Source organism: Nipponia nippon, unplaced genomic scaffold, assembly GCF_047370975.1.
Source record: "Nipponia nippon isolate SJK-2023a ecotype South Korea unplaced genomic scaffold, ASM4737097v1 scaffold_7, whole genome shotgun sequence".
NCBI lineage: Eukaryota > Metazoa > Chordata > Aves > Pelecaniformes > Threskiornithidae > Nipponia > Nipponia nippon.
In genome coordinates this window covers 5,342,048-5,365,239 of record NW_028262391.1, presented here as the reverse complement: position 1 = coordinate 5,365,239, position 23,192 = coordinate 5,342,048, and the positions used below count along the sequence as shown (strand labels likewise).

Genomic DNA, 23,192 nt, shown 5'->3' with positions numbered 1-23,192 from the left:
TACGTTGTGTGAGCTATCACCAGTAGTTCCCTGAAGAAATAGGTTAATAAAGTTGTGGCCTAATTAAATCACAGATCTTGTTTGTCTTCTTGCCCATTTGAGACTGACATCTTCCAGACTTTGCCATGACACCAGCCCAGAGGCTTACGTGCCTTGTGCAGGACAGTGCAAGCAGGTGAGATGCTTTACACATCAAGTTGCTTAAGTATTCCCCTTTTGCACTGGGTGGGGACTTGCATCAATTAGTTTATTGTTTAGTAGTTGGGGTTGCAGATAGTTTATGCTTAGCATCAGGAAACATCTGTGTGATCTCTCCTGAGGCTTTTGTCATTACTATACTGTCCAGTCTTAATTCTCTCCAATTATTTTGGCGATCATGCAGTCTCCCTCTGCTGCCAAGTTTGGAGCCTTCAGTAAGTAGGAAATTAAATGTGTAATCTGTGTGTATGAAAAACCTATATATCATAAAGGCATTGCTTCACTTTGCACTGCGTGACTCATTCTTACAGTAAGAGGAAGATTAGCTGTGTTAGCGAGGATTATGCAAGGTTTACTTTGGTGCCAGCTGCTAGCTATTTGTAATTGTGGGTTCCCAGGGAAAGCAGGCAGGTTGCACACCCTGTGCCTGGTACTGGTGGGTTGTTGTTGCCCATCCCAGGTTTGACACTGGCAGAGGCTGGAGTTGGCTCCCCATAATGTTGTGTACCAGTTTGGTACCAGAAACCAAGGTAGTTCCTCGTGCCTGCCACTGAATGAGGTTCGTTTGCAAAGTAAGAGTGGTGAAATATTCTCTATCGTCCTGTATTGTGCAGTGTCGATATACAATAGGAACACATATATAATATTTGAGCTTCACATCTTACCCTTTTATGGCTTCACTAGGGTTAAGATACGAATCGGAGCGTTATGTGTGTCCTTATTGAGTATATATTCACTATAAAGTAAATCTGACCTTTTGAGATTTTATTTTCTTCTTCAGTTTGTAAGCATATTGTGTGTATGCTTTCATCCTGGTTTGGGCTTTTATTTTGAGTTAAGATCACTGATAGTTGTCAGTGAAGGATATATAGCTATGGCTATGAAATTCAAGAAGCCACTGATACCATTATAATAGCCTGAACAAATAGCTGTGACGTTCATTCCTCACAGAACGGGATTTTTGATTCTCATTCATACCTAAAGAAGTGCTAATGAGATCATTTTGGACTAACTTCTGTAACTTTTCACTGCTTTCTTGTATAAGAGTTGGAGGTTTTGTTTGGATTTGTAAGCCAGCTTTTTTGTTTTTATAACTCCAAGTGGATGAGATTTTTTTTCTGGAGGTAAACATCAGGGGCTGCAAGGAGAAGAATGACAGAAACATGTTGGAGATGAAAATAGATCAGTATTTGGCACTTCATGCTGTTTAATTAGGAAAACATTTAGTTCTTTTTAATTTAATTATTGGGTTGATGTAAAGAACTTTAAGGATTTTGCCATGAAAGATCTCATTTTACATCAATATACACATTGATTTTTGGACTAGTTTGACATCAGGCATGTTTTCTCCGATGTATTCCTAGTGCAGACCCACAAGCCATAATATCCGTGGCAGTCTGTTTGACAAAGGGGTCAAGTGGTGGGACCTTCTGACTCAAGGAAAGCTAACCTCTCCTTGCCAGGCTATTTCCTTAAACTGTCTGAGGACTTAGCAGCTGAGTAAGGAAATACATTTGGTAATGGGTCATCTGGCCTTAGTGCCATAATACAAACTGCGTTAAAGAATATACACAGAAAGTGTTTTGATCTTAGAATTTTATTACTTGGAAGACAAACTCATCAGTGCATTCTGAGTTGCCTGTAGATGCTATGTCTTAGCTCTAAATTTGGAACTCGTCATGTTTAAGTGTCAATACCAAGTAATCCTTTTTTAACCTTTAGTGGTAATTAAATCTCTGTGATTTAATTCTGATGGTTTTAAAATTTTATCATCTAAGTATTAATGCAAATTAACTAATTCCGTTTTTTAATTGCTAAGATGACACACAGTTGTCCTACATCTTGAAGGGGCAGGGTTTCCTTATCTTCCTGGAATCCTCAGCCCAAACTTGCCGTAACAGAAATGCTGTTTGGATTTCATAGAATCGTTAAGGTTGGAAAAGACCCTTAAGATCATTGAGTCCAACTGTTAACCTAATGCTGCCAAGTCCACCACTAAACCATGTCCCTAAGCACCACGTCTACCCTTCTTTTTAAATACCTCCAGGGATGAGGACTCAACCACTTCCCTGGGCAGCCTGTGCCAGGGCCTGACCGCCCTTTCGGTGAAGAATCTTTTTCTGCTATCCAACCTAAACTCCCCCTGGCTCAGCTTAAGGCCATTTCCTCTTGTCCTAAATTTAATTTTAATTTTATTTTAAATTTAATTTTAAAAACAAATTTTAAAATTTAATTTAATTTTAAAAACAAATAATGAATGGAAAAACCCATTCGGTTGCTTTAATAAGTCAAAATAATTCATAAGGGATACAGATTGCGAACTACTGACTCGAAATTTTTGAGACGTTCTCAAAATTTATATTACAAAACAGCTGTACCTTCCTCTCCCTTATACTGTCCCTTGCATCACAACTCAAATTAGGTCTCTTATCAGCCTGCAGCAAGGACTACGGCCGTATCTCCGATATGCTGCGGAGAGAGGATACCACACAAATATGGGGGAAGTGGCAGTACTTCTATTTCTTATTAAGTGGATGAGGAGAAGAAATAAAATTGTTTCAGAAATGAAATATGATCCTTTCAAAATCTTATGCCAGGAGAGAAAGTCAGTGTTTCTCTGTGCTGTAAAAGTAGGACTGGTAACAATCGTCAATTGAGTGGATTAAGGAGAATAATGAGTGTCGCTCTTCCCGTATTGTTCTGCTGCCCTGCTCTCCAGCTTCTTTCAGACCCTCGCTCTGGATGTCTATTATATATTTCATTGATAGAAGACTCTGAATTTGTCGGCTAGGTAAACACATTTCTGCTTTAAAGGGTGGTGAAATTGCTCCAAGATACAAGTAAGTGATCAAAATGTGCTATCAGCTCCAGGTGTAATTTTTGGCTTATTGATTTTGTCTGTGGTTAGCTACAGTACATTTAAAACCAGACAAGTGAGGCAATGGAAAATAGGGGAATATCCTACAGTGGCATGGACTGACCAGGTGATGCATCTGTGTTTTCTGCTGTAAATCCTGGTCTTGTATAAGTTGAAATTAAAAGGGAGGTTTCATTCAATGTAAGCAGCAAGGATGCAATGTACAACTTCAAAATAAAAAGGCAGAAATACAGTATTAGCTATAGGTATTCAGTGGTAGGGCTCCTGGGATGCTGTTTGACTAGGTTATTCTTCTAAATTTAAATACATAGTAGTACTTTTTGAAAATCACTTTGTACGGACATGCTATTTCTCTTTGAGTAATAATGATTTATCACCTTTTGCTTTATCTTCTGAGGGTCCAGGGTAGGAGCATTACCACGCTGAAACTAAATCATATTTCTTATATCCTATTTCATTCTCTTTAGCAGCATTTGACAGGAGAAAGAAGAATATTATGTTTCCAAACTACGGAATACTCATATTTCCTTATGAGAATATTATAAAACTTAAGTTATGAGGCACATTTTAATATCTTCAGTCACATGCACTCAAAGCAGGCATAAGCAAAATATTAACTAATGTAATATATAAGGGAAGTGTTGGTATTTACTGTGTAGCAAGGACTTATGACCATTTTGTGGAGATATCTAGACCCTGAGATTTAATAATCTTTTTGATTTGTCACTCTGATGGAATGAAAGTGCTCATGAATTTATTCTAAATAGAATTTTCTAATCATCCTTAGGAAAATTAGAAATATATGGCAGATTAACAAACCAGCCATTCATCTGTTGGGTTAAACGTACTAACGTGATCTTAACAAACCATGTCGTCTTTTAACACATGCAAAGGACCAAATTATCTCCTGAAAGACTGACATAATGTAAATGTAACATTTGCTGGACCTCTAAACCCTGTGATTAAATTACCGTCTAAATTATTCTGCAACATGAATGTCTCCTCCAAAAAGAAAAGCTGTAAAAGAAATGACTGTGACATCTTCTGGGTTTGCAGTATTTCCGTAATGAGTATTTGAAATGAACAGTTTGTCTATATAACTCAAAATCTTAATGAAATAAGAAGAAAGACAGTGGAGGATATGACGTGAGGAAAAACTTACTCTACAAAGAAGCAAATTTATGCCAGGGTTTCAGCAAGACTTTGTTAGCAGAAGCAGCATGGCTCAATTACGAGGGGGAATTTCATCTCGTCACTGGCGAGATGCTTCCCCTGCCTTCCCTCTGTGGATGTGTCGGGTAATCGGTGGCAGGTAATCTACTTTCACTTAGGAGTTTGAGAGAGACACATCTGTATAATAGCAAAAAACGAAAAGGGAAGAGTGTGCTGAAACACTGCTATTGCAAGTAATTATGTCCCTGAAAGGCTGCATGTAAATTGTTCTCTGCAAATAGATATCTCTTCATGCAGAATAACTGATCAGTTAACTTGTACTGTATCATTAACTCATGTAAATTATCTTACTCGTATTTCACTCATTCAAAAAATTAAAATCTAGCAGAACAAATGTGTTTCAGCAAAAGGAGGAATTGAATGTTTTATTAATTGGCTACTTAGTAAGCTGTAACAACAACAGCGGAGAGAGGCAGCACTTCACAAAGAGTCATTAATTGAGCCTTATGGTACACCTGTGCGGTGAAATGACTGACTCGCGTCTCTTTTCCGATTACACAGCACTAGAGTCCACAGTGATGGAGAGTTAATGTTGCCCTGAAAATGTGTAAAGGCCAGGTTTTTTGTTCCTTTAGTGTCTACTTGAAGCCTCAGGTGGAAATTCAGCACAGAGGGAGAGCAGCAGAACTGAGTTGCTCAGAGTAACAAGTTGATACCCACCTTCATGGGAAAGTTAAAGATTTCTCTAAAGCTCAATTTTATTTCTTTGTCGGAGCTTTTAGTCTTTGGTGGAGACCTTTTTCTCTTTCTTCTCTGTGCCTCTTACTTGGGGAAGGATTTAGGGAGGACGAGGGAGGCTGCAGGAGGGAAGGGCAGCTCGGGCCTTGGAGAGGGAGCGCTCCTGCTCCCCTTCCTATTGACTGATCGGTAAAGGTGTAATCATAAAAAGAGAAAAAAATATGTATTCATTTAAGCCAAGATGTTACATTATTGTTTTTAGAATGATTAATTTGAGCTCATGATAAGGTAGACTGACAGAAATAAAGATTTTAAAAGGGTAGTGGGGGGAGAAAGGGCAGGTATATAACTAAACCAGTGTCAAGCAGACAATATTTTTGTGTTTTCAGGCCTTCCCATCCAACTGAAAGATCCAACTCAGACTTTCTCCCCAAAAATGTCTTGTAGTTTGTAAGACACCTTATTTCATTTGTGCTGCTAGTTTTTCTTTCTGTCTTTCTTCCAGAAAATAGGCACTGTGAATTTTGTTTTACCCAGTAATACTAAACCCTTTCTAGGGAGGACTTTTGGAGTATTTATTCACAAGTCTTTATTCGAAAATACAGCCGGTATGGCCAGTGCTGGTTCTCAGCAGATGCATTTGCAGGGTCCTTTTTTGCATGAATCTTGCATTCTTCAAGGTTTGTTGTTACCCTAAGGGAAGCTGGTCCAGATCTCCACCATCCCCAGTGATGTTTTGTAACCGAGAAGACTGGTTCCACCTCGTGGGAATCCTTCCTTGTTTTCTCAGCAGCTTGATGAGACTTCTTGACTCTTTTTCTAAATTTTTGTGGTTGTAAGTTGTAATGACTAGAAAATTTAGTGTGAACTTTTTACCTGCAATGCATACGTGTTATGTTTTCGCAGACAGCAGCAAAGTTTCCTCTCAGACAGCAATGTTTTTCCGAGACCCTTATTCACTTGCTTGCTTCATGTGTCAAATCCTTTAATAGGGGAATCAGTTGTATGTTTTAGATATAACCAGCTTATTCAAATTCTGGGGAAATCCAGATGTAATTTCCAGATTAGTTCATGTTTCCACAAGCCGAGCGATTGTGGTACTATTTTCAGACATGAAGCAAATCTGTCTCAATCCTACAAGACTGTCCCTAAAAATTCGCCTCTTCTCCCTGTCTCCCCACCATGTGATTTCGTTCAGTGAGAGCGAGAATGGAAAGGAGTTTAATTCAGGTGGTTTTGTGGTGATGCTACCTCTTTCAGCGTGCTGCTATCTGCTACTTAAATGGGATGTGATGGTTTATTTCTTTTTGCTAGAAAAAGCTTTTTTTTTTTTTTTTGGATAAAGCAGCCTGCGGGTGTCCTACTGGTTTCCCTTCATCCATACCCTTCCTGTTGTGCAGGAAGAAAAGCAGAAAAATACTGGCGGGGGGAATAATAAAAAAAAAAGCAACCCTCTAAACTGCCCCCCCCCCCCCCCCCAACTATTCATGGATTCAACCAAAAAGGCATCTTAATATTTGAAACTTCCTTTTTATTCATGCCTTGTCGTCACTGTCACTTACCAATGTACCATAGCCCCTACAGAGGGAGAAGACTCTGCAGAGTGACTTACTGGTTTGTTGTATTTCCTCTTTTGAAGTAGAAATACGATTTTCTGTGCAGCTGTACCAAAGTTACCTTCAAGATCCACCTCACTTTTTTGCTTAAAAAGGAAATATTTCTGGTTTTCCTTTCTCCTCTCCCTGTTCCTGTTTGGTCGGTGCCATCTGAAATTAGCCCCTGCTTTAAGCAGTGCAGTTCGTAATTGAAAATACGAGGAAAATAGGTAAGCGTGAGACTCAGTGGTATGTATACTCCCTGTTTTTCCAGTTTATTCAAATTTTGGAGGAAATGAGCTGCACAGGAAAACAGATGAGTTTAAATGCTTTGAGGGTGAGGGCTGGTCCTGTATTTAATTATCTCTGAAATATATATTGCTCTTAGTTACACCATAATCCCTGGTAATTGAGAAATCTGGTCATTTCTGGCACAAACATAAGTAGTTTTTCAATATCCTGCTGTTGAGCTTAAATTACCACAGGTTTACATTAGTGCAACTATAAACTGAACTTTATCATTAATTTTTCAGCATTAAAAAGAAAAAGTAGGCTAAACTTCACTATAGATGAAGTATTTAAAAGAATTTCCCAAAGCCCTTCATAAATATGACATTGATTCATTGATATACAGACCATTAGCAGTTAGTCTCCTCTGTTCATCTATCATTTCAATTATCTCTAGACTTCCCCAGGGTCTTTGACAAATGGGAGACAATTTGCATTTTATACATTAATGACCTTGGTTGAATTTGTAATTTTATTCCCCCCATCTTATAATTATACTTCAGCATTTGAGGGGGAAACCCCACAAAACTATAGTCGGCCAGCTTGTAATTTCATCTGAAGTGTACGGATGCCGAGATGGGGGAAAAGAAAGGAATAAGGACAAAATGACATGAAAGTATTTTGTACTTTGCGAAGAACTTTTACCTGAGTCTGCAGAAGATTATTGTATGTAAAGTGTGAGGAATGTTACCTCTCCGGGTCGCAGGCTTAGGAGACCAGTTAAAAACACAGCCTAAATCTTGACCTCACAAGAATTGTTGATCTTCTCCCAAACCAACTGATTTCTTCCTAGAAATGCTGTCTCTTCGTCCCGCTCTGACAATGATGCACAAGAGGGATTTCAGAAAATGATCCCTTAAAGGAAAAAAAGGAGGGGGAAAAAAAAAAAAAAAAAGTAGAGGAAGGAGCCATGTCCCACCGCGTTGTCTCCTCCATGCCACATCTACCCCTGGTTTGCTGTTTTAAGCTCCTGTTCTCAGCGCAGTTCTTGTATACAGATTTGAGCTTTTCTTTTTCTTTTCACTTTTTTTGTCATTTGGAGCGTGACATTATTTTCAACAGTACCAAAGCTTTCATTAAAGGTGTCTTCTGATAAGCACGTTTATTAACATTTATTTTTGCGAGTTTTCCTACTGGGTCTTTTTGGACCATGCATGTCAGAAGAGGCAGGGCTGTCTCTGAGCGGTAATGTTTTCATATTAGATCAGGCGCAGGTATCTTTTAAGTACGGCTTTTCATCCAGAAGTGTTGCAAAGCTCTTCTTCAGTAGTACATAGACTTATTGAGGTTTCTGGAATAGCACTGATCCAGCTGGAGGGAGGCTACACAGCAGTATTTAGCACGGAGGACAGAAGTGACAGAAAATGAGCCAAATTCCCTTTGAGCTCACCCCTGCTTGGCTGTCTTTCCTGCCATCTCTCCTCTCTGGCCTGCGGCTGTCCTCTTATCCTCCTGTTTCTGCTTCCACGCTGGCGCAAAGACCGAGAGTGTCACCTGGACCTGGTGACTGCAACGCACCGGGGGTGTATGACCCAATCCTGCGCAGAGCCAGCATGGGTCCAGTAGAGGCGTGCGCTGGGGCCGGGCTGCACCTCACCAGCCTTTGGGAGCTGTCATCAGAGAATATTTCACTAAAACCCCGGTAATATCCAGTGGGAAGGCGAACTGTGGGCTATACTGGTACCATGGTTGGCTACTAGGTAAAAAGGCCAGTTGCTAAAACAACTTCCATTAATAATTTTGGGTTGTCTAAAACTCCCAAACAATCCTTCTTAGCTTTATTTTATAGAGAAGATTGCCTATTAAGTTAAACTATTAATTTCCTGCTCTCTGATCTTTGAACCTATGGTCTTTTGCTCTACTGGTGTAGTAACCAGGTTTTAGCGTCACGTGTGTTGGTTGCTGTTCACACCTTTCCCACATTGAAAAAAAAAAAAAACCAAACGTGTAAAAGTATGCACGTTATCAGTTCTTTTCACTGTTTGTTAATGCTCATAACGTAGGATACCCTGGAGAACAGGTATAATAAGTATTCAGTAGAATTAAGCCTTTTAAGCTTCTAGGTGGGCCAAGGAATTGGTGCAGTTTACATAGAAAAAGTAAAATTCACAACTTAATTATCCTGTAATTGAAGATCAGCTTGATGGCCTCGCTGTATCAGTGCCTTCACCAGAAAGCTTCCCGGCCAACTTTCAGGATTTTGGGGCGGTGTGGTGTTTTTTACCACAGGGACACCTGTGCGGTGAATGCACTCCATGTGAGGAAGATGATCGCTGCCTTTTCTAGGAACATTCTCCAGTTGTTAAAAATTCACCGTTGCCATCAGTAACAGCAGTGTGGTATCTGAGATACCGGAGTCTTTGCCTTTTCCTTTGAACATGGAATCAGTGCAGTCTCTCAGACAACATTAGGTGGTAACTGTTGGCAACAGCTACGATGTTAGGAGCGACGTATGTTTCTGGCTAGATTTTCAGAACCATCCATAACATTATACTACACGTACTTTGCTCATATATCACACTTTCCTTTTGTGCGTCAGAATGAATTTGGCTGTCTCTTCCATGCAAAAAAGTAATTAGACTGGGTTGAATGTGAGGAATTTATTTTTTGATTGGAACCGAAGGGTGAAATTCCAAATGTGGAAACCTGAGCTGTGAACTGGTGTCGGCCTACGGCCCGGCACCGCCATCTCCCGCGTAGATGCTCACGCTTAGGAGGGATGTATGCATATAGCAAGAAAGGTCTTGGTTTTAAATAGTGCTCAATCCAGTCTGGGGTATGATCAGGCCAGGCTGTTCAGCCTTGGATTCTTCTGATGTACGTTGTACAACTAACTGTTTTTCCACATGCTGAAGAGCCGGCAGCATTTGGTTTGAAGAGGTTTGGTTAAATTAGATGTTCTGAGTGGTCTGTAAGAGTGAGCTAAAGATCAAGGTAAACATATTTATTGATTTATTTCCTCACTCTTCTGAAAACAGGACTCGGACTCCAAACAATAGATGTGTCTGTGGAATATACTTGTCTTTGCCTGAAGTTACATGCGCTGCACGCAAGCACCGGCTGGTTACGTCTTTATTTCCTCACAGCCTGTATGGCCATGTTTGGATTTTTCTGTTCCTCATAGTGTTTGTCCTTTGATGTCTGTTTTTAATTTATTGAACATCTACAATAGATCTTAAGAACTTTAAATTTATTTCTAATACATGTTCTGTTTAAGAGTATTAAATTTAATACTTTGACCTTACTGCTGCTCAGAAAAATCTAGTTCATTATCCTAAGCCCAACAATTTTATAGGAGTGTGTTGTTATTTAAGATTTTACAATGGTATACCCTTTGTTAATAGTGAGGAACATAAAAAATATGTCTGCTGTTTGCAGGGAGAGAGGAGGTAGAGGAATGCATGTTTTAAAGTGTAAAATGATCATGTTTGAAAAGACCAACTGATGTAGTAACTTCGAAGTTTTCAATTATTTACGCCATCTCACTGATGCCTTGCTGAAAACACAAATGCAAATTTCTTTTTGGTTATAGCCCCTGAAAAAATTGGGTATGGCTCTCCATCAAAACCAGATGCCTGACATCCAGATAGATTTAAAAGGCAAATTTAGTTTGTATTGGGAACCAGAATGTAAAGTTTGGGTTACATAAAACTGGCTCTGGTATGAATCAGTTTTAGCAATGCGGGATTAACAGTTTCAGCCCTCTAATTTCTCCCTGTGATCACCTTTGACATTTGATGGTTTAAAAACCTTGAGATCACATATTTTTACAACCAGAACTCCCAGGCTGTAAAACTAGGTCTGCTACCTCTGCTAACGACAGCCGCTACACGTGGTGAACACATGTGCTTGCAGAAGCGGTGAAGGTCCCAGGTTCAAATGCCGGTGTCAGGCTGAGGTAACTTTCTGCCAAATTGTTCTTTCTGCAGAGTGTCTGACTTACACCATCATGCTGAGCCTGATTTATTTGTTTTAAGAGAGACCTCTGTGCTGTTCTGCTAGGAAAGGCCCTGAGAAATCACAGCTGTTCTCTGCTACTCATTGTTAATTTAACTGGAAAAGGAAAATCTTATTTATTCCGTCCTTTGCTTCGAGCTTGTCACTGGTAAAAACGGTATTGAAGTTAATGGTTTGTACATCTCTCTTTATCAAGCTTGATATAACTCCCTATCTAAATGTAAGTGTCCTGCTTGAATTCCTTAGCGGGAATTCCCTTCCAGTTAAAGGATGATCACCTCGCTGCCATTTCTGGTGAGAAGGATCCAGACCTCTCTGAAATATTTAGCTCCTGTGTAGCACTAAATGAAATAGCCGCCTTTCCGAAGCACCCAGCGGCTCCCTTTCCTCGCGATGCTCGGCGCCGAACAATGCTGCTCTTTGTGCGCGTAGGCTATCGCGTGCTGCCATCCTTAGCAAACCTGCCCTGCAGTCACAATAAGCAATAGTTAACAAGCACCCATTGGTGTCAGATAAGTTAGAAGAATGCAGAAGACAAATTAGGCAATGAAGTCTCTGGGAATAATGACTTCCCCTGGGTTTCTTTACAAATTAAACTGATGAAGATTTAATCATTTTTTTTTTTTCCATGGGTTTCTTTGCCCTTGACACACAAGATCAGTTACTAGAAGACACAGTGACTGAGTGCAGCTAAGTGGTAATGGCATATGTCTGTGTAAACCAAATAACGAGTTCTCATTTATGTCTCTTGTAAACGAGTGACCTGGTTGTATGGTTGTGTTTCAGCCATGCGGGGAACGATCACAGGAAAGTTCTTCTCTGTAGCAGAATGTGAGATGACTTTACAACTATAGTTAGCACAGGATTTTTGTCAGGGCAGTGACTAATTCTGCCCACATAACTGTTAGGAAGATCTTTTAGAAATGAAAAACAAAAGATGGGAGAGAATATTCAGGAGTACACAGGAAAAAAAGAAGTATTTAACCCATTTAAGTCAGTAGCGGAGGTGTGCCCTTCATTGCTGTTCGATCTAATCCCAGGCTATATCTGATGATGAGTAGAGTCTGTTCCGCTGGTGATTGACATTGGCAAGGACAGCTATTAAGAAAAGTAAGAAAAGAAAATAGGAGCTTCAACTGAAATCTCAATAATGAATTCCACTTCTAAACCAGAAGCTGGACACACGTCGTCCTTTCTCTGCTGAGAAATCTTTCACATTCATTTCAGTTTGTAATGGTTTTAGGGAAAAAAAAAGGAAAAAAGTTTCCATTATTCATGTGAAAAATGAACTAATTTGCTCACATGCTTAGTCCTGGGGTTAATTATATTATGAAAAAGAATAGTTCGTAAGGAACTGGCTTATTACAATAGGAGCGCCCTGAAATTTAAGCTCTCTAATTTGTTAGCTTGCTCCACCATACTGTTGTAATGATCAGCCTGTTCGTATGTTAAGCAGCAACTTCTGGGCTCGCGGCGTCGGTCCTGTAGCGGGGGCCGTAGGCGGGCGGTGTGGTTTGGCGTGCTCTCTGCTGGGGGGTTCCTCCTGCAGCAGCACCCATCGCTTTGCTCCTGTGCTTCTGGCCACGCTGCTGGCACGACATCAAATTGTGTTTTGTACCAGGTACGAACCTGCCCCAACGGGAACTGAAGTACCGAAATTTGCTGTGGAGTGCTTCAAGTGTCCCTTTTCCATAGCGTTGCAATGGAAGCGAGGACGCTTCTGGGTTTGAGACATTTATTTTAAAGGCTTGGAGAAAAGGAGCGCTACGCTTGGTTAGATTGATCAGTTCTTTTTCTGAGTACAGAGTAAAGACAGAGAAAGAGACAAAGCTAGAATAAAAACTTACTTTATTCTACACTTCTAATAGTACTCTTTGTTGCCATCTCTTCTGTAACTAGAAGCTAAAATTGTGATTTGGGTTTCTTTTACATGAATGTTTGGAAGCCAATTTCCAAATAAGCCGTTCTTGCAGCGCCCAGTTCCCTGTTCTGCATCCTGCTGGCTGGAGCTCGCCCTGCTCAGGCTCCTGCTGTCACAAACTCAAATTGCTGCTATACGTAGATTTGCAAGTAATAGTATAGCAGAGCTTTTAAACATCCCACGTTGCACGTGGGTACCAACGTTATGCCACCACTGAATTGGTAGAATCTGACCCATGATTACAGGTTTTACCTGGAGCAAGTATATTTATTTCTGTTTGAAATTGTTCATTCACCTTTTATCCTGGTGAGTCTGAAAGGCACCGACAACGTACAGCTCTATCTTTATCTCTGCTTTTGTTATTTATGTGTTGGACCATTACAGTGCTCTTCGTAGGAGGCGACATCTTAAATCTCTTAAAAATACAGGTTGAGCAGAATGCGCGAGCTGCCGCCTTCGTTTCCTTGCTGTGCTCTTTTGATGCTAGTGCTGTATGTCTCTCAGCTTGTGTTTGGTCCTGAAGATGTTGGCACTAGCTAACCCATGGGTGCCTTCAGGTTATTTACAGGTGTTTACGGGCTGTCACTCCCCAGCTATCTTGGCCTGAGAACCTCCATAATTTTGCATACCCTTGATTATTTTTTTAAAGTATGGAAGCAACTAGTTCTTACAGAGATTTATAAAACTTAATGACTGTAAATGCTAAGCTTTTAGAAATGACCTAGCATACCTGCTTTTTCTGTAACCTTTTTCAGTTCAATTCTGATGACCTGATTTATAGGAGATCATGGGAAGCTGGAGGAAGGGCAGAAGTTCTGCATGTAAATCTTCTTGAGATACAGGAGCAGGAGAGGAAAGTTGGACATCTGGTTGGGAATAATAGAAAATACTGGGAAAGAGCCAGCCTTAGTTTGTGACCAAATGGCTGATATCTCCTACTGGTTTTCTTACCCAGGAAAGCAGAAGGCAGCAAGCTGCAAGCCTGTCTTGGGTTCAAGGTGCACTTTGTGAACTCCTCTTTCGGCACCAGGACTTGGCTCAGCTGGAGTCAACCGCCTGGCTTGTGCTTGCAATTCTTGCTTGGGGTCTAGCACTCAAAGCATAAAAGAAATGCAGTTGCTAAGAGTCCTGAACTTGCGAATAATCACTGCTTTGGAAATGATGTTAAAAGAATGTTTTACCTGCCTGCAAAATATGTAAGGGCTTACATTGTGAGATCAAACTTCCAAAGTTCAAAGTCTTTTCTTCTGTTTGTGTGTGCATAACCAGCACTTGTTGGTACTAGAAGTTGGATATACGCCAAAGAGAATGCATTTTCAGGGCAAAAGCACTTTTAGACAAAAGCAAGGGCTTTTAAGGATGTCACTGCAGGGTCCTGAATTCTTTCTAAAAAGGCTCCATTTCGTGGCATAAAAAGTTGAAGCAGAAAGAAATCCATCTCGGCAGAGCTCTGATGTAAGGAAAGTTGCAGTACAGCAAACGATGCTTGCTTTTATGTTTTGCTCGTAACCATCGTAGCAGGCAAAGGCAAACACTTGTCTAATTTGATAAAATATCTTTAATTGCAGCAACGGTACTTGAGGTTTGGGCTGGATGCATAAGCTCTGTTTGTAATCATAGTTCCAGCCGTACTCTACAATCATCTCCAATCATTGCCAATTAGCATCCGTTAGTCTGTTGTTGCTTAATTCAGATGTTCTGGGATGTTCAGTTGCATTATTCATACCTTGCCTGGGAAAATGTATTTTAAAAATGAGTACTATTACAGGATTTCATTGTACTGTGATAGATCCCTCCCCGCCTCGTTCTAGTTACTTTAGTTGGTGTAGAAAGGAAAACTTTGTGCATGATTTAGGTCCTGCATTTCACTCTTAGGAAATAGTTGTTCCTGCTTGATAGAGAATTTTAGAGGGATAAAAAAAAAAAATCAAAGCTGGTATTTTTTCACGTAACAGTTTGGGTTTGGAAGTTATTGTTGCAAAATGGCATTGATGCTCAGGATGTAAGGAATGAAAAGAAGCAGGGGGGAAAGGCAAGCAGCCGTGTATGTGGTTACGCAGGACTGTCATAACCAGTGATGGAGATTTTAAAAGGACTTTTAAATGCCAGCTTTCAGAACTGAGTCTAGTCTTTAGTTAGCGGAGAGCTTGGGGTGGAACAGGCCATCTCTGTACCTGCAGCGGGGCACTGAACACTCTGCTCCTCCACGAGATGAACTACAGGTCCAGTCTAACACAGCGGTGCTTGCCAGCATTTGGGTTTTAAGAGCTTGTTGTTTCACTTATTTAAACTTTGAGCCTGTTTTTTTCCTCTACAGAGTTTTATTCTGACTTCAAAGGAGTTACTCTTAATGTGAGCACATGCAAATGATTGATGAATCTGTTTGCTTTTTTCTTTAGATGATTATTTTAATAAGGAAAAATTAATACTAGCGAAGTATGTTTAACAAGGGGCTTTGATTTTGCTTTTGCATTTAAGTTTCATGAAATGGAATTTTTTAGTGCCCCAGTAACAAAAGAAAGCAAACCATGGCAGAGACCCACGTGCCTGGGGAACGCGGGCCGTGCACGCGTTCGTTATCTGATTGATGTTCTCTACGTATATGAACGTGACGTGGGGACAAAGAGGAATGAGGGCAGCAGTAATTCCTTAAAAAAAAAAAAAAAAAAAAATTAGAAAGAGGAGGTGATAACTCGTGAAAGCACAAGTACTACGGCTGCCAGGGGAGACAGCGGCAGTGATGGGTGTTTCTGGGAGCTCACGCACAGAGACTCTGTGCCAAACTCTCAGATAAGTTTGCTCCACTAATCAGACGCTTGTTAATAACAGCTCAGATTTACGATACTTCATAACAGCACAAGAAGAAATATTCATCCTGTTATTGACTTTGTGGAGGAAGAAAACCTAATAAAGCATTAAGAGTGCTTAATCAATACACGTGTAGGACTGCGCTTGACTATCAGAATGAGCAGCTTTGTTTTCTATTCAGGCAGATAATTTATGGTTAGCGCTGGAAGTGATGGATGTAATTTATGTTTTAGAGATAATTACTGTTCAAAGACGGCTGTTACAAAGCTCTTGCAGAAAACGAAGAAAAAGACAACTGCAGTCTCGGGGGTGTGAGCATCATGCTCGCCAGCCTGTCCAGTATATTTGCTCATTACATTATATTTACGTATAACATTGCTGTGATGTATGTGCATATGCATTTGTATGAACTACGTTGCATCACAGCAGCGAGAGGCCTTTAAAGTTCAAATTGACTTTCTCAGGTTTCAGGATTTTTTCAGACATATGGTTTTAGTTGCAGACCATCTGGGCCATAATTTTAAAAAACAGTGTCTAAACCCGCAAGTAAGTTAAGGAGCTACCTATTTACTGGATCTTCTGCGCTTTCTAGAAATTGAGTCAAATTATTTAGATCTATAAACAAGAAGTTGTCAAGTGTGCATTGTGATTTGCAGGCACTTACCTGTAACACCTTATAAAAGCAAATTGTGATACAGTTGCATATACACTCTTCCGTTCGTGTACCAGGCACTCGGATATATTAGGGTACACATATAGGTGCATTTAAGTTGCACATTATAAGCTATATTTAGGCTTTGATTCTAACTATTATGAGGGTTTTGTACCTGAAAGTATTAGAGTTATGTTTTCTGAGTTAGGAATGTACATCTCTAAATTGCTATTAAAGTCAATATGAGCTGCTAGCGCCTGTTAGAGTAATCAAACCTCTTTCTTAGATAAAGATATTTAACATTTAGATTCCTGAAATCGGACCATCTCCATCATAGTCTTCAGGAGAAAATCCCAACTGGGAAGAAGCGTTATTAATTAAATGCTGTCTTTCTCCTAAATAAATACGTTCTTGTTACTTTGATGCCTACTTGAAGCACAGTGTGTTAGCCTAACGCTTTTAAACTAATCAAAATAACCTCTTCTCTCCATGATGGTGGGCTTTGTTCATGTGGTATTGCAATAACAATGTGAATGATTTTACAGATTTTATTCCATTTCAGTGATTTATTACAAGCCCAGCGAGAGCTGTGACATGCACTGAAGTCAGCGGCTCACGGGTCAGAGCACAGGTTAGCCCCAAAGGCTGGTCACTGAAATGGCAAGTTTGCCTGTGGCTGCATTAAATAAAGAAAGTTGTTGCTCATATTCAGCTGATAAATATAGAAACCTTGGAAAATAGGTTTTAAATAGTGGGCTGCAGTTATAACATTCTCTTTGGTATTTTAAAAATGAATTTTTATATTAATACCTATTGCATAAACTTGTTACACAGGTAAAATATACTTAAAAATACTTTACCCTGTAGGCAATGGGTTAGCTGGTGTGTCCCGTGGATCTAAACAAAGAAATTGTTGCCGAAATTACATGGTGATTCAGTCTGTTGTTTTCCTGCTGCAGAACAACGGCCTCTCCTTGCAGGGCCGTTCCTGCTCGGTGCAGGTGCTTGCTCCTTCAGCCAGTCTGTCTAGTCGTGCAGTCAGGCCAGCCTTCATCCCTTGCTGGTTTTGAAAGATGCTGAATTCAGCTCTGTGCGGAGGACCTCGCCAATAGCTCAGTGTAGAGGTGTGTAGAGGACACTTCTGCCCTCATGTATTTCTGCTGTTCAGCAGAAGACTGATATTTTTTTTTTTTTTTTTTCTTCATCTGCTTACTACATTTGAGAGCTAGTAATAGTGCAGGTCACTTCTGTTAGATTTAAAATCGGAATTACCAATGAAAAGCACTTTGTCCAGTGTCTGCTTTTATATAAAGTTTTGATTTATTTGTAGGAAATCTGAAATCACCTAGACTTGCATAAAAACTTGGCGAAGGGCTGTTTTCCCTGGAGCCGGGGATGTGTCTGACTTGCTCTGCGGTGTGATATTTTCAGACAGGGAGTGAGTAGCGGTAAACAAGAATACAGAAGTAAAGGCATTGGAATCAGTCCTTCTACATTTAGCATATAGCTCCTAGGCATATTTAATTGGGCAAACGTGGTCCATTTAACGAAAAAAAAAAAAGGCATGCTTCCCTGCATATCAAATATTTGACAAGATTTTTAGATAAAAGAACACCTTTTTCTGTAGTAGTGCAGTTCTATAATAACACGTGCAGGGGGTGCGGGACATAGGCACATGTCTACAATCCACATTTTTGAATAATAGTGGATTTAAAATACGCTGTGGATTTTTTTTTTTCCACACGTATGGTAGACAGATCATATATAAAGCTAATATCAAGTTAATCTAGATGAGGGTTTCTTCAATTCTTTTTTTTTTCCTTAAGACTTCAGATGGCAGGATTGAAAGCTCTCATAGGCTATGTCCCATGGATAATGTTTTTGTTGCGACATTGGCTCTATAAATAAATGTGAAGCATTGCAGTAGCAAACATCACATTTGTTTTTTTGAAGCGCCTACAGCGTGTCATTACAGATGGATTGATAGTCTTGATAACATTGAACTTTTGTCAGACCTAACCTGGCAGACTTTGTTACATGTCAGAAATTTTCTGTCATTTTTCTTGCTAGTCAAAAGGCAAATATATTTGCAACCTTGAATGACATTGGATATGGAAAGCAGACAGGAATTTATCATTTGACAGAATTGTTTTTGTTCTGTTTTTTTCCCCCTCTTTTTTACAGTGCCAAATCTGTAATCGGATTTTAAGATTCTGACTACTCTGTGTTTTAGGAATATAGAACAGCTGATTGCAGCTTACAAGAGCTACATGAACCGTCTTTTTACAAATGTAAGCCACATTCTTTATTACTTCACATTCAGACCATTTATTTTTGTGCTTCTTGGACGGAGGCAACTTCTGACCTTTCGTACTGGGTTGTATGAAACAACTTGGCAGGGCGCAGGCGAAGGTCTGGCGCAGGAGACAGTACAGCAAAGGATGCAGATGCTTAGAGAGCAAATTTTCATAATACTAAGGTTAAAACTAGTACATTTTATACCTAGTGAGGGTATGCCTCCAAATGCGAGTGCTGCATAATAGGGATAAAGCTGTATCAAAAACCTTGTTTTGGTGTCTTAAAATAAACTATAATTTCATGCTGAGTTATGCTGATTAGCTTTAAGTGAGGTATTTGTTTTAAAGAGACATGTGGAGGAAAAAGTCGGTTTTCTGCATGTAACAGAAAAAGCAGTGGATTTCTGGTGTAAGAAGCAGCAAAGACATGGATAAAAGCATTTCATCAAAGGATTGAAACAAGTATTAGGGCAGGGACAAGGAAATCCTGGACAGAGCATTAAGATGACAGAGAGTGGGAAGAAGATGAGGTTATCAGTCATACAGCACCAATACTTTTGGGGGGGCAAAATTCATAGGTGGACCACAGCGTTTTATGCTGAAGAGGAAAGGAGGGTTTCTGATTGCTAATAGAAACACACTGCAATCAAAAGGAAAAACATTCTATACATTAATATGCAATAGCACTATACACTTCCGAATGTATTATACCCTAGTGAAATCAAGAGGGTAATGATTAGTTCCTCAGCTAAAAAGGTTTTCTTCCAATGTTTTGGTTCAAAATACAGATACTGCTGTTAATAAATTGGGCTGTATATCGTAGACCACATCACTCAGTCAATATTTTATGCTAGCAGGTCATGTAGCATTGTAGGTACCAAACACGATGTAGAAGAATAAAGTAGTTCTTCCCATTATTTTGTTTAAAAAAATAAAAAGAGCGAGAGATTTTATTAGTTTTCAATACTGTTAGTATAAATAGAAGTCGAAGCTGTGGAGCAGGGTTATTATGTGGCTCATTACTGTTTATTACCACAAGGCACATCAAGAGGTCTGCTAGTTAGAGGCAGTAAATCATTTGGAACATGCCTGTTTTGTCGATCTTCTGCACGATGCTCAGCGCTAGCGTGCCTTCTTCCAGCGCTTTGAGGAATACGTCTAAAATCTGTCGCTTGTCATATGTTCTCTCCGTCTCTTGCTGAAGAGAAGCGAACAGACGAATGTCTTATTTTGGTATGATTTGTTTTTGCATTTTGGAGCAGGGGGGAGTGTTTTTCTTCGGAACAGTTTCTGTCTAAATTGTGTTCCCATGAAATCAGGAAAAGAGCCTTGACTTCACGCGAGTTAGGATTTGGTTTGTTGTGTAGTTCTTAGATAACTGAATTTTTTTTTTTATATAGCTTGCCAGTGTTTTTCAGTATCACTGAGGACAAAGAAAGTTTTGTTGCGTCGGCCATTGCACTGAATTTAGAGCCATAGAGAAATGGGATGGTTTTAGTAAGTTTGTGCCTCTTCAGCTGCACTTCAGTAAATGTTGGTGTTTCGTGATACACTTTTCTTTTAGCTTTTTCATAGTCTGAAATCTCCCCCAAAATTTCTTTTAACCTCTGGTTTTTAGCCAGGATCAGAAATGAGCCAGTAAAGTTGAGCTCAAGCTCATCGAAGAACTAACAAACCTTGGTGAATGTTAGACTTTAACAGCTAAGGGTTGCAGTTGACAGGCTCTCATCTCTTGCATGAATGTGAAATTCTTTCTTTTTTTGATTTGTCTTTACAGCATTTTGTATTTCTTTTGACCAGAGTCCTAATTAGAAGCTTTTAAAAAGCCTCCTTTCCCCGTTGGAGCTGCAGAGTGCCGCTAATGTGAAGTAACTGCCTGCAATTTTTACTCATGATGATGCTTATCTTCTGTTGCTTAATCTTTCTCCTCCTGCTTTTCTTGCTCTCTAGCCTGGATGTAATGCGTGATCTCTACCCGTGCCAAAGGCCTTGCGGATGTGAGATCTGTCACCTGCATCCTCATGCCGGGCTTTGAGAACATGGTGTGTCCCCTTAGGCCTGGCTTTCCCCTCACCAACGTGCCGAGGAGGTCTGCTCTGCCACCAAGCTGGTTCAAGACATTTGTCAAAAAAATGAGGAAAAAGACACGCACAGCCTGTTGTTATTACGCAGGTTCGTTGCTGTCCCTGCTTGCCCCTGCACTGATGAATTACCTGTCTGTGTGACATTAACACTTCGGAGAGAGCAAAGCAAGCAAGAAAGCATTGTACAAGTATGCGTTCCAGAACGCATGAAATCAGTGTAGCAAATACCTGCTGGTTTTGTTATATTTACTATCCTATTTGACAAATTTTCTAGCTTGGAAATACTTCCATACCATCTGTTGTCTCTGGTCCTGTTCAGCAGAGCAGCATTACTGGCCTGATGATTTCTGTCACATTTCTTCAGAAATTCTTATGCAGGGTATATAAGTACACGGGTTAAAAAGAAAATGTCTTCACTATTGATTTTTCTCTGCTGTTGGCTAGTCTATTTACTTACTTATTTATGTGGTTCTTTAATGTTCTTCATTTATGTGTAAAGATCTAATTTTTCCTATTCAAAATCACGCGGGCAAGCACAGACTTGGTCAGGTGAATATGTAAGGTGTGTAGATATAGTGCACGCATATCCAAAGGAAAGAAGGACCTTAATTGATTTACATCTTCCAGGGGTTTTTCATCTCTGCCATGGCTTCTAGAAGCAACCTAATGCACAAATGAGCTGGTGGAAATGTCGATATAAAGATTGTTCCTGATCTTGTTGGACAGATGTGGGAAGCTGGCGAGTTGGACGGACTCTGCAGCTTACCTTGCACAGAAGCCGGGGAGAAAAAATCCCAGCGTTGCAACTCTTGGTGGAGTTGGAGGGCCCAGCAACGTAGCTGGGAATCACTGCTCCTGTGGTTGCCTTCAGGGCCCTTAGCTGTACATCTCAGTAACTTTCTCACTTTGTCCCATCAGAATCATAAACAATTGTCCTGAAATAACTGGGTAATGTGGTCAATGCCCACTCTTTACTGACTGCCGTATACTTTCTTCCAACAGATGTAAACGAGTGCACCACTGAGAACGGTGGCTGTCATGACCAGTGCTGTAATACCATCGGCAGCTACCACTGCAAATGTCCAGCTGGGCAGAAACTGGAGGAAGATGGAAAATCATGTGGAGGTAATGTTCTGTACTGTGTCTCTCTGCTATTAAGAAATCAGAGAAGACACTGGAAAGGAAAAGGAAATGTTAGCTTTTATCTGGAGCCAGCTGAAGAGCATATACTCAGAAATGTCAAGAGTGGAGATCCTCTCATGTCTGGATTATGAAGATGTAACTGTAAGAACACTTCAAAGGGTTGGGTTTTTGTTTTCTTTTTCTGAAAAAATGTTATCACTTAACCTGGATTGGCTGTGCCATGTTCTGATTATGGAATTTCCGTCATCAATTTAAAAACCTGAAGGAAGTGTGTATGTTTGATAACATTTCGTCTGTCTCTAAAACAAAATGGTTCTTATCAGAAAAGACACGTACATTTTTGCATTTCAATCACAATTCCACAGCTAGAGATTAACTGAACAAAAAAGGATTTAAAACCACATGCTACGTAAACCTATTTGTCTCCTTCCTAAGGAAAATATGTGTCTAGTTAATGCATTATGGGGTAAAATTTGTTCTTATGCAAAAGCTTGACTTTGTGTAGAAGCAAAACATCACATAAGCTTATGTTAGAACACGTAATGAATTATGGTTAGACTTCTTAAAGATGCACTGGTAAACCCAGAGTGGGTGTAAACAAGCCTATCTGATCTGTTGACCTGCAGTCGCTACGGTTTTTTTGCATCCTCAGATGCAAAAGGTAGAGGAGATCAGGTGTAAAGTAGCCAAGGTGTGCGGTGTTGCAGGCCAGAGCAGTTCCTTCTTCTTGAACTCTCCTCTAGCACAAATAATGAATGTTTGCTGCCATATGATCTTGTGCGCACTGGCTGTGTGCCTGGATTGCACCCTCGATTGCATTTCATTGCTGCGGTAAGTATATCGTTGACGTTTTTTGATTATCTCGAGATGAAAGGTGCTAGGTAGGTTTTCATGAACTGTATTATCATGTTTTCACAAGAAACGATCTTCTCTGGCTTTTCCTGTTGCATAGTATCTCACAAATTACTTTCTTCCAGGATTTCATTTTACCATTGTCCTTCAACTCCTTTCTTAAGGTTTGTACAAAGCAATGTATTTCTTAGCTGTGGTCATATTCTTTATCCTAACTTTATAATTTATTTGGCTGCACTCCTTTTTTCACTAGAAGATTGTAGAATTATTTTCCACAGCAAGCTATCATTTGATATCCAACTTGACAGTGTAAATAAGCTGTAGATGGTTATTTTGTTTTGATTGAAGTTTTTCATTATGGTCCTCCATGCTTTCATTTCGGCCTTTTGAGAGCTCAAGGCAGAAACACTATGCATGATTCACAGATTCCTGCTACTTCACCTCAGTCTTCTCTTTCTTCTTTTGGGGACTAGTTGGTATATGCCTGTGAACCATGTATAGGTCGGTATGTTGATGACTACTTACTGCCTTCAGATCTGCGTAAAAGTTTTTCAAAAACTTAAGTTTTTGAAAGCAGGGGTCCTACGGATTGTAGTCCTAAATTGCTT

The 23,192-nt window shown here is 39.9% G+C and overlaps 1 protein-coding gene across 5 annotated transcripts in view; it reads left to right on the top strand.

The window, feature by feature from the left end:
* Window positions 1-23,192, top strand: part of LOC104022063 (uncharacterized) — a 206,271-nt gene that overhangs the window by 90,958 nt on the left and 92,121 nt on the right. For all 5 annotated transcript variants that reach the window (XR_015700699.1, XM_087740363.1, XM_087740364.1 and 2 more), the window contains exon 5: window positions 21,592-21,714. Coding sequence is in view for 4 of the 5 variants with exons in the window: in XM_087740363.1 (XP_087596489.1) it covers window positions 21,592-21,714 (123 nt within the window). In the remaining variant the exon portion in view is untranslated. The remainder of the gene's footprint in view (window positions 1-21,591; window positions 21,715-23,192) is intronic.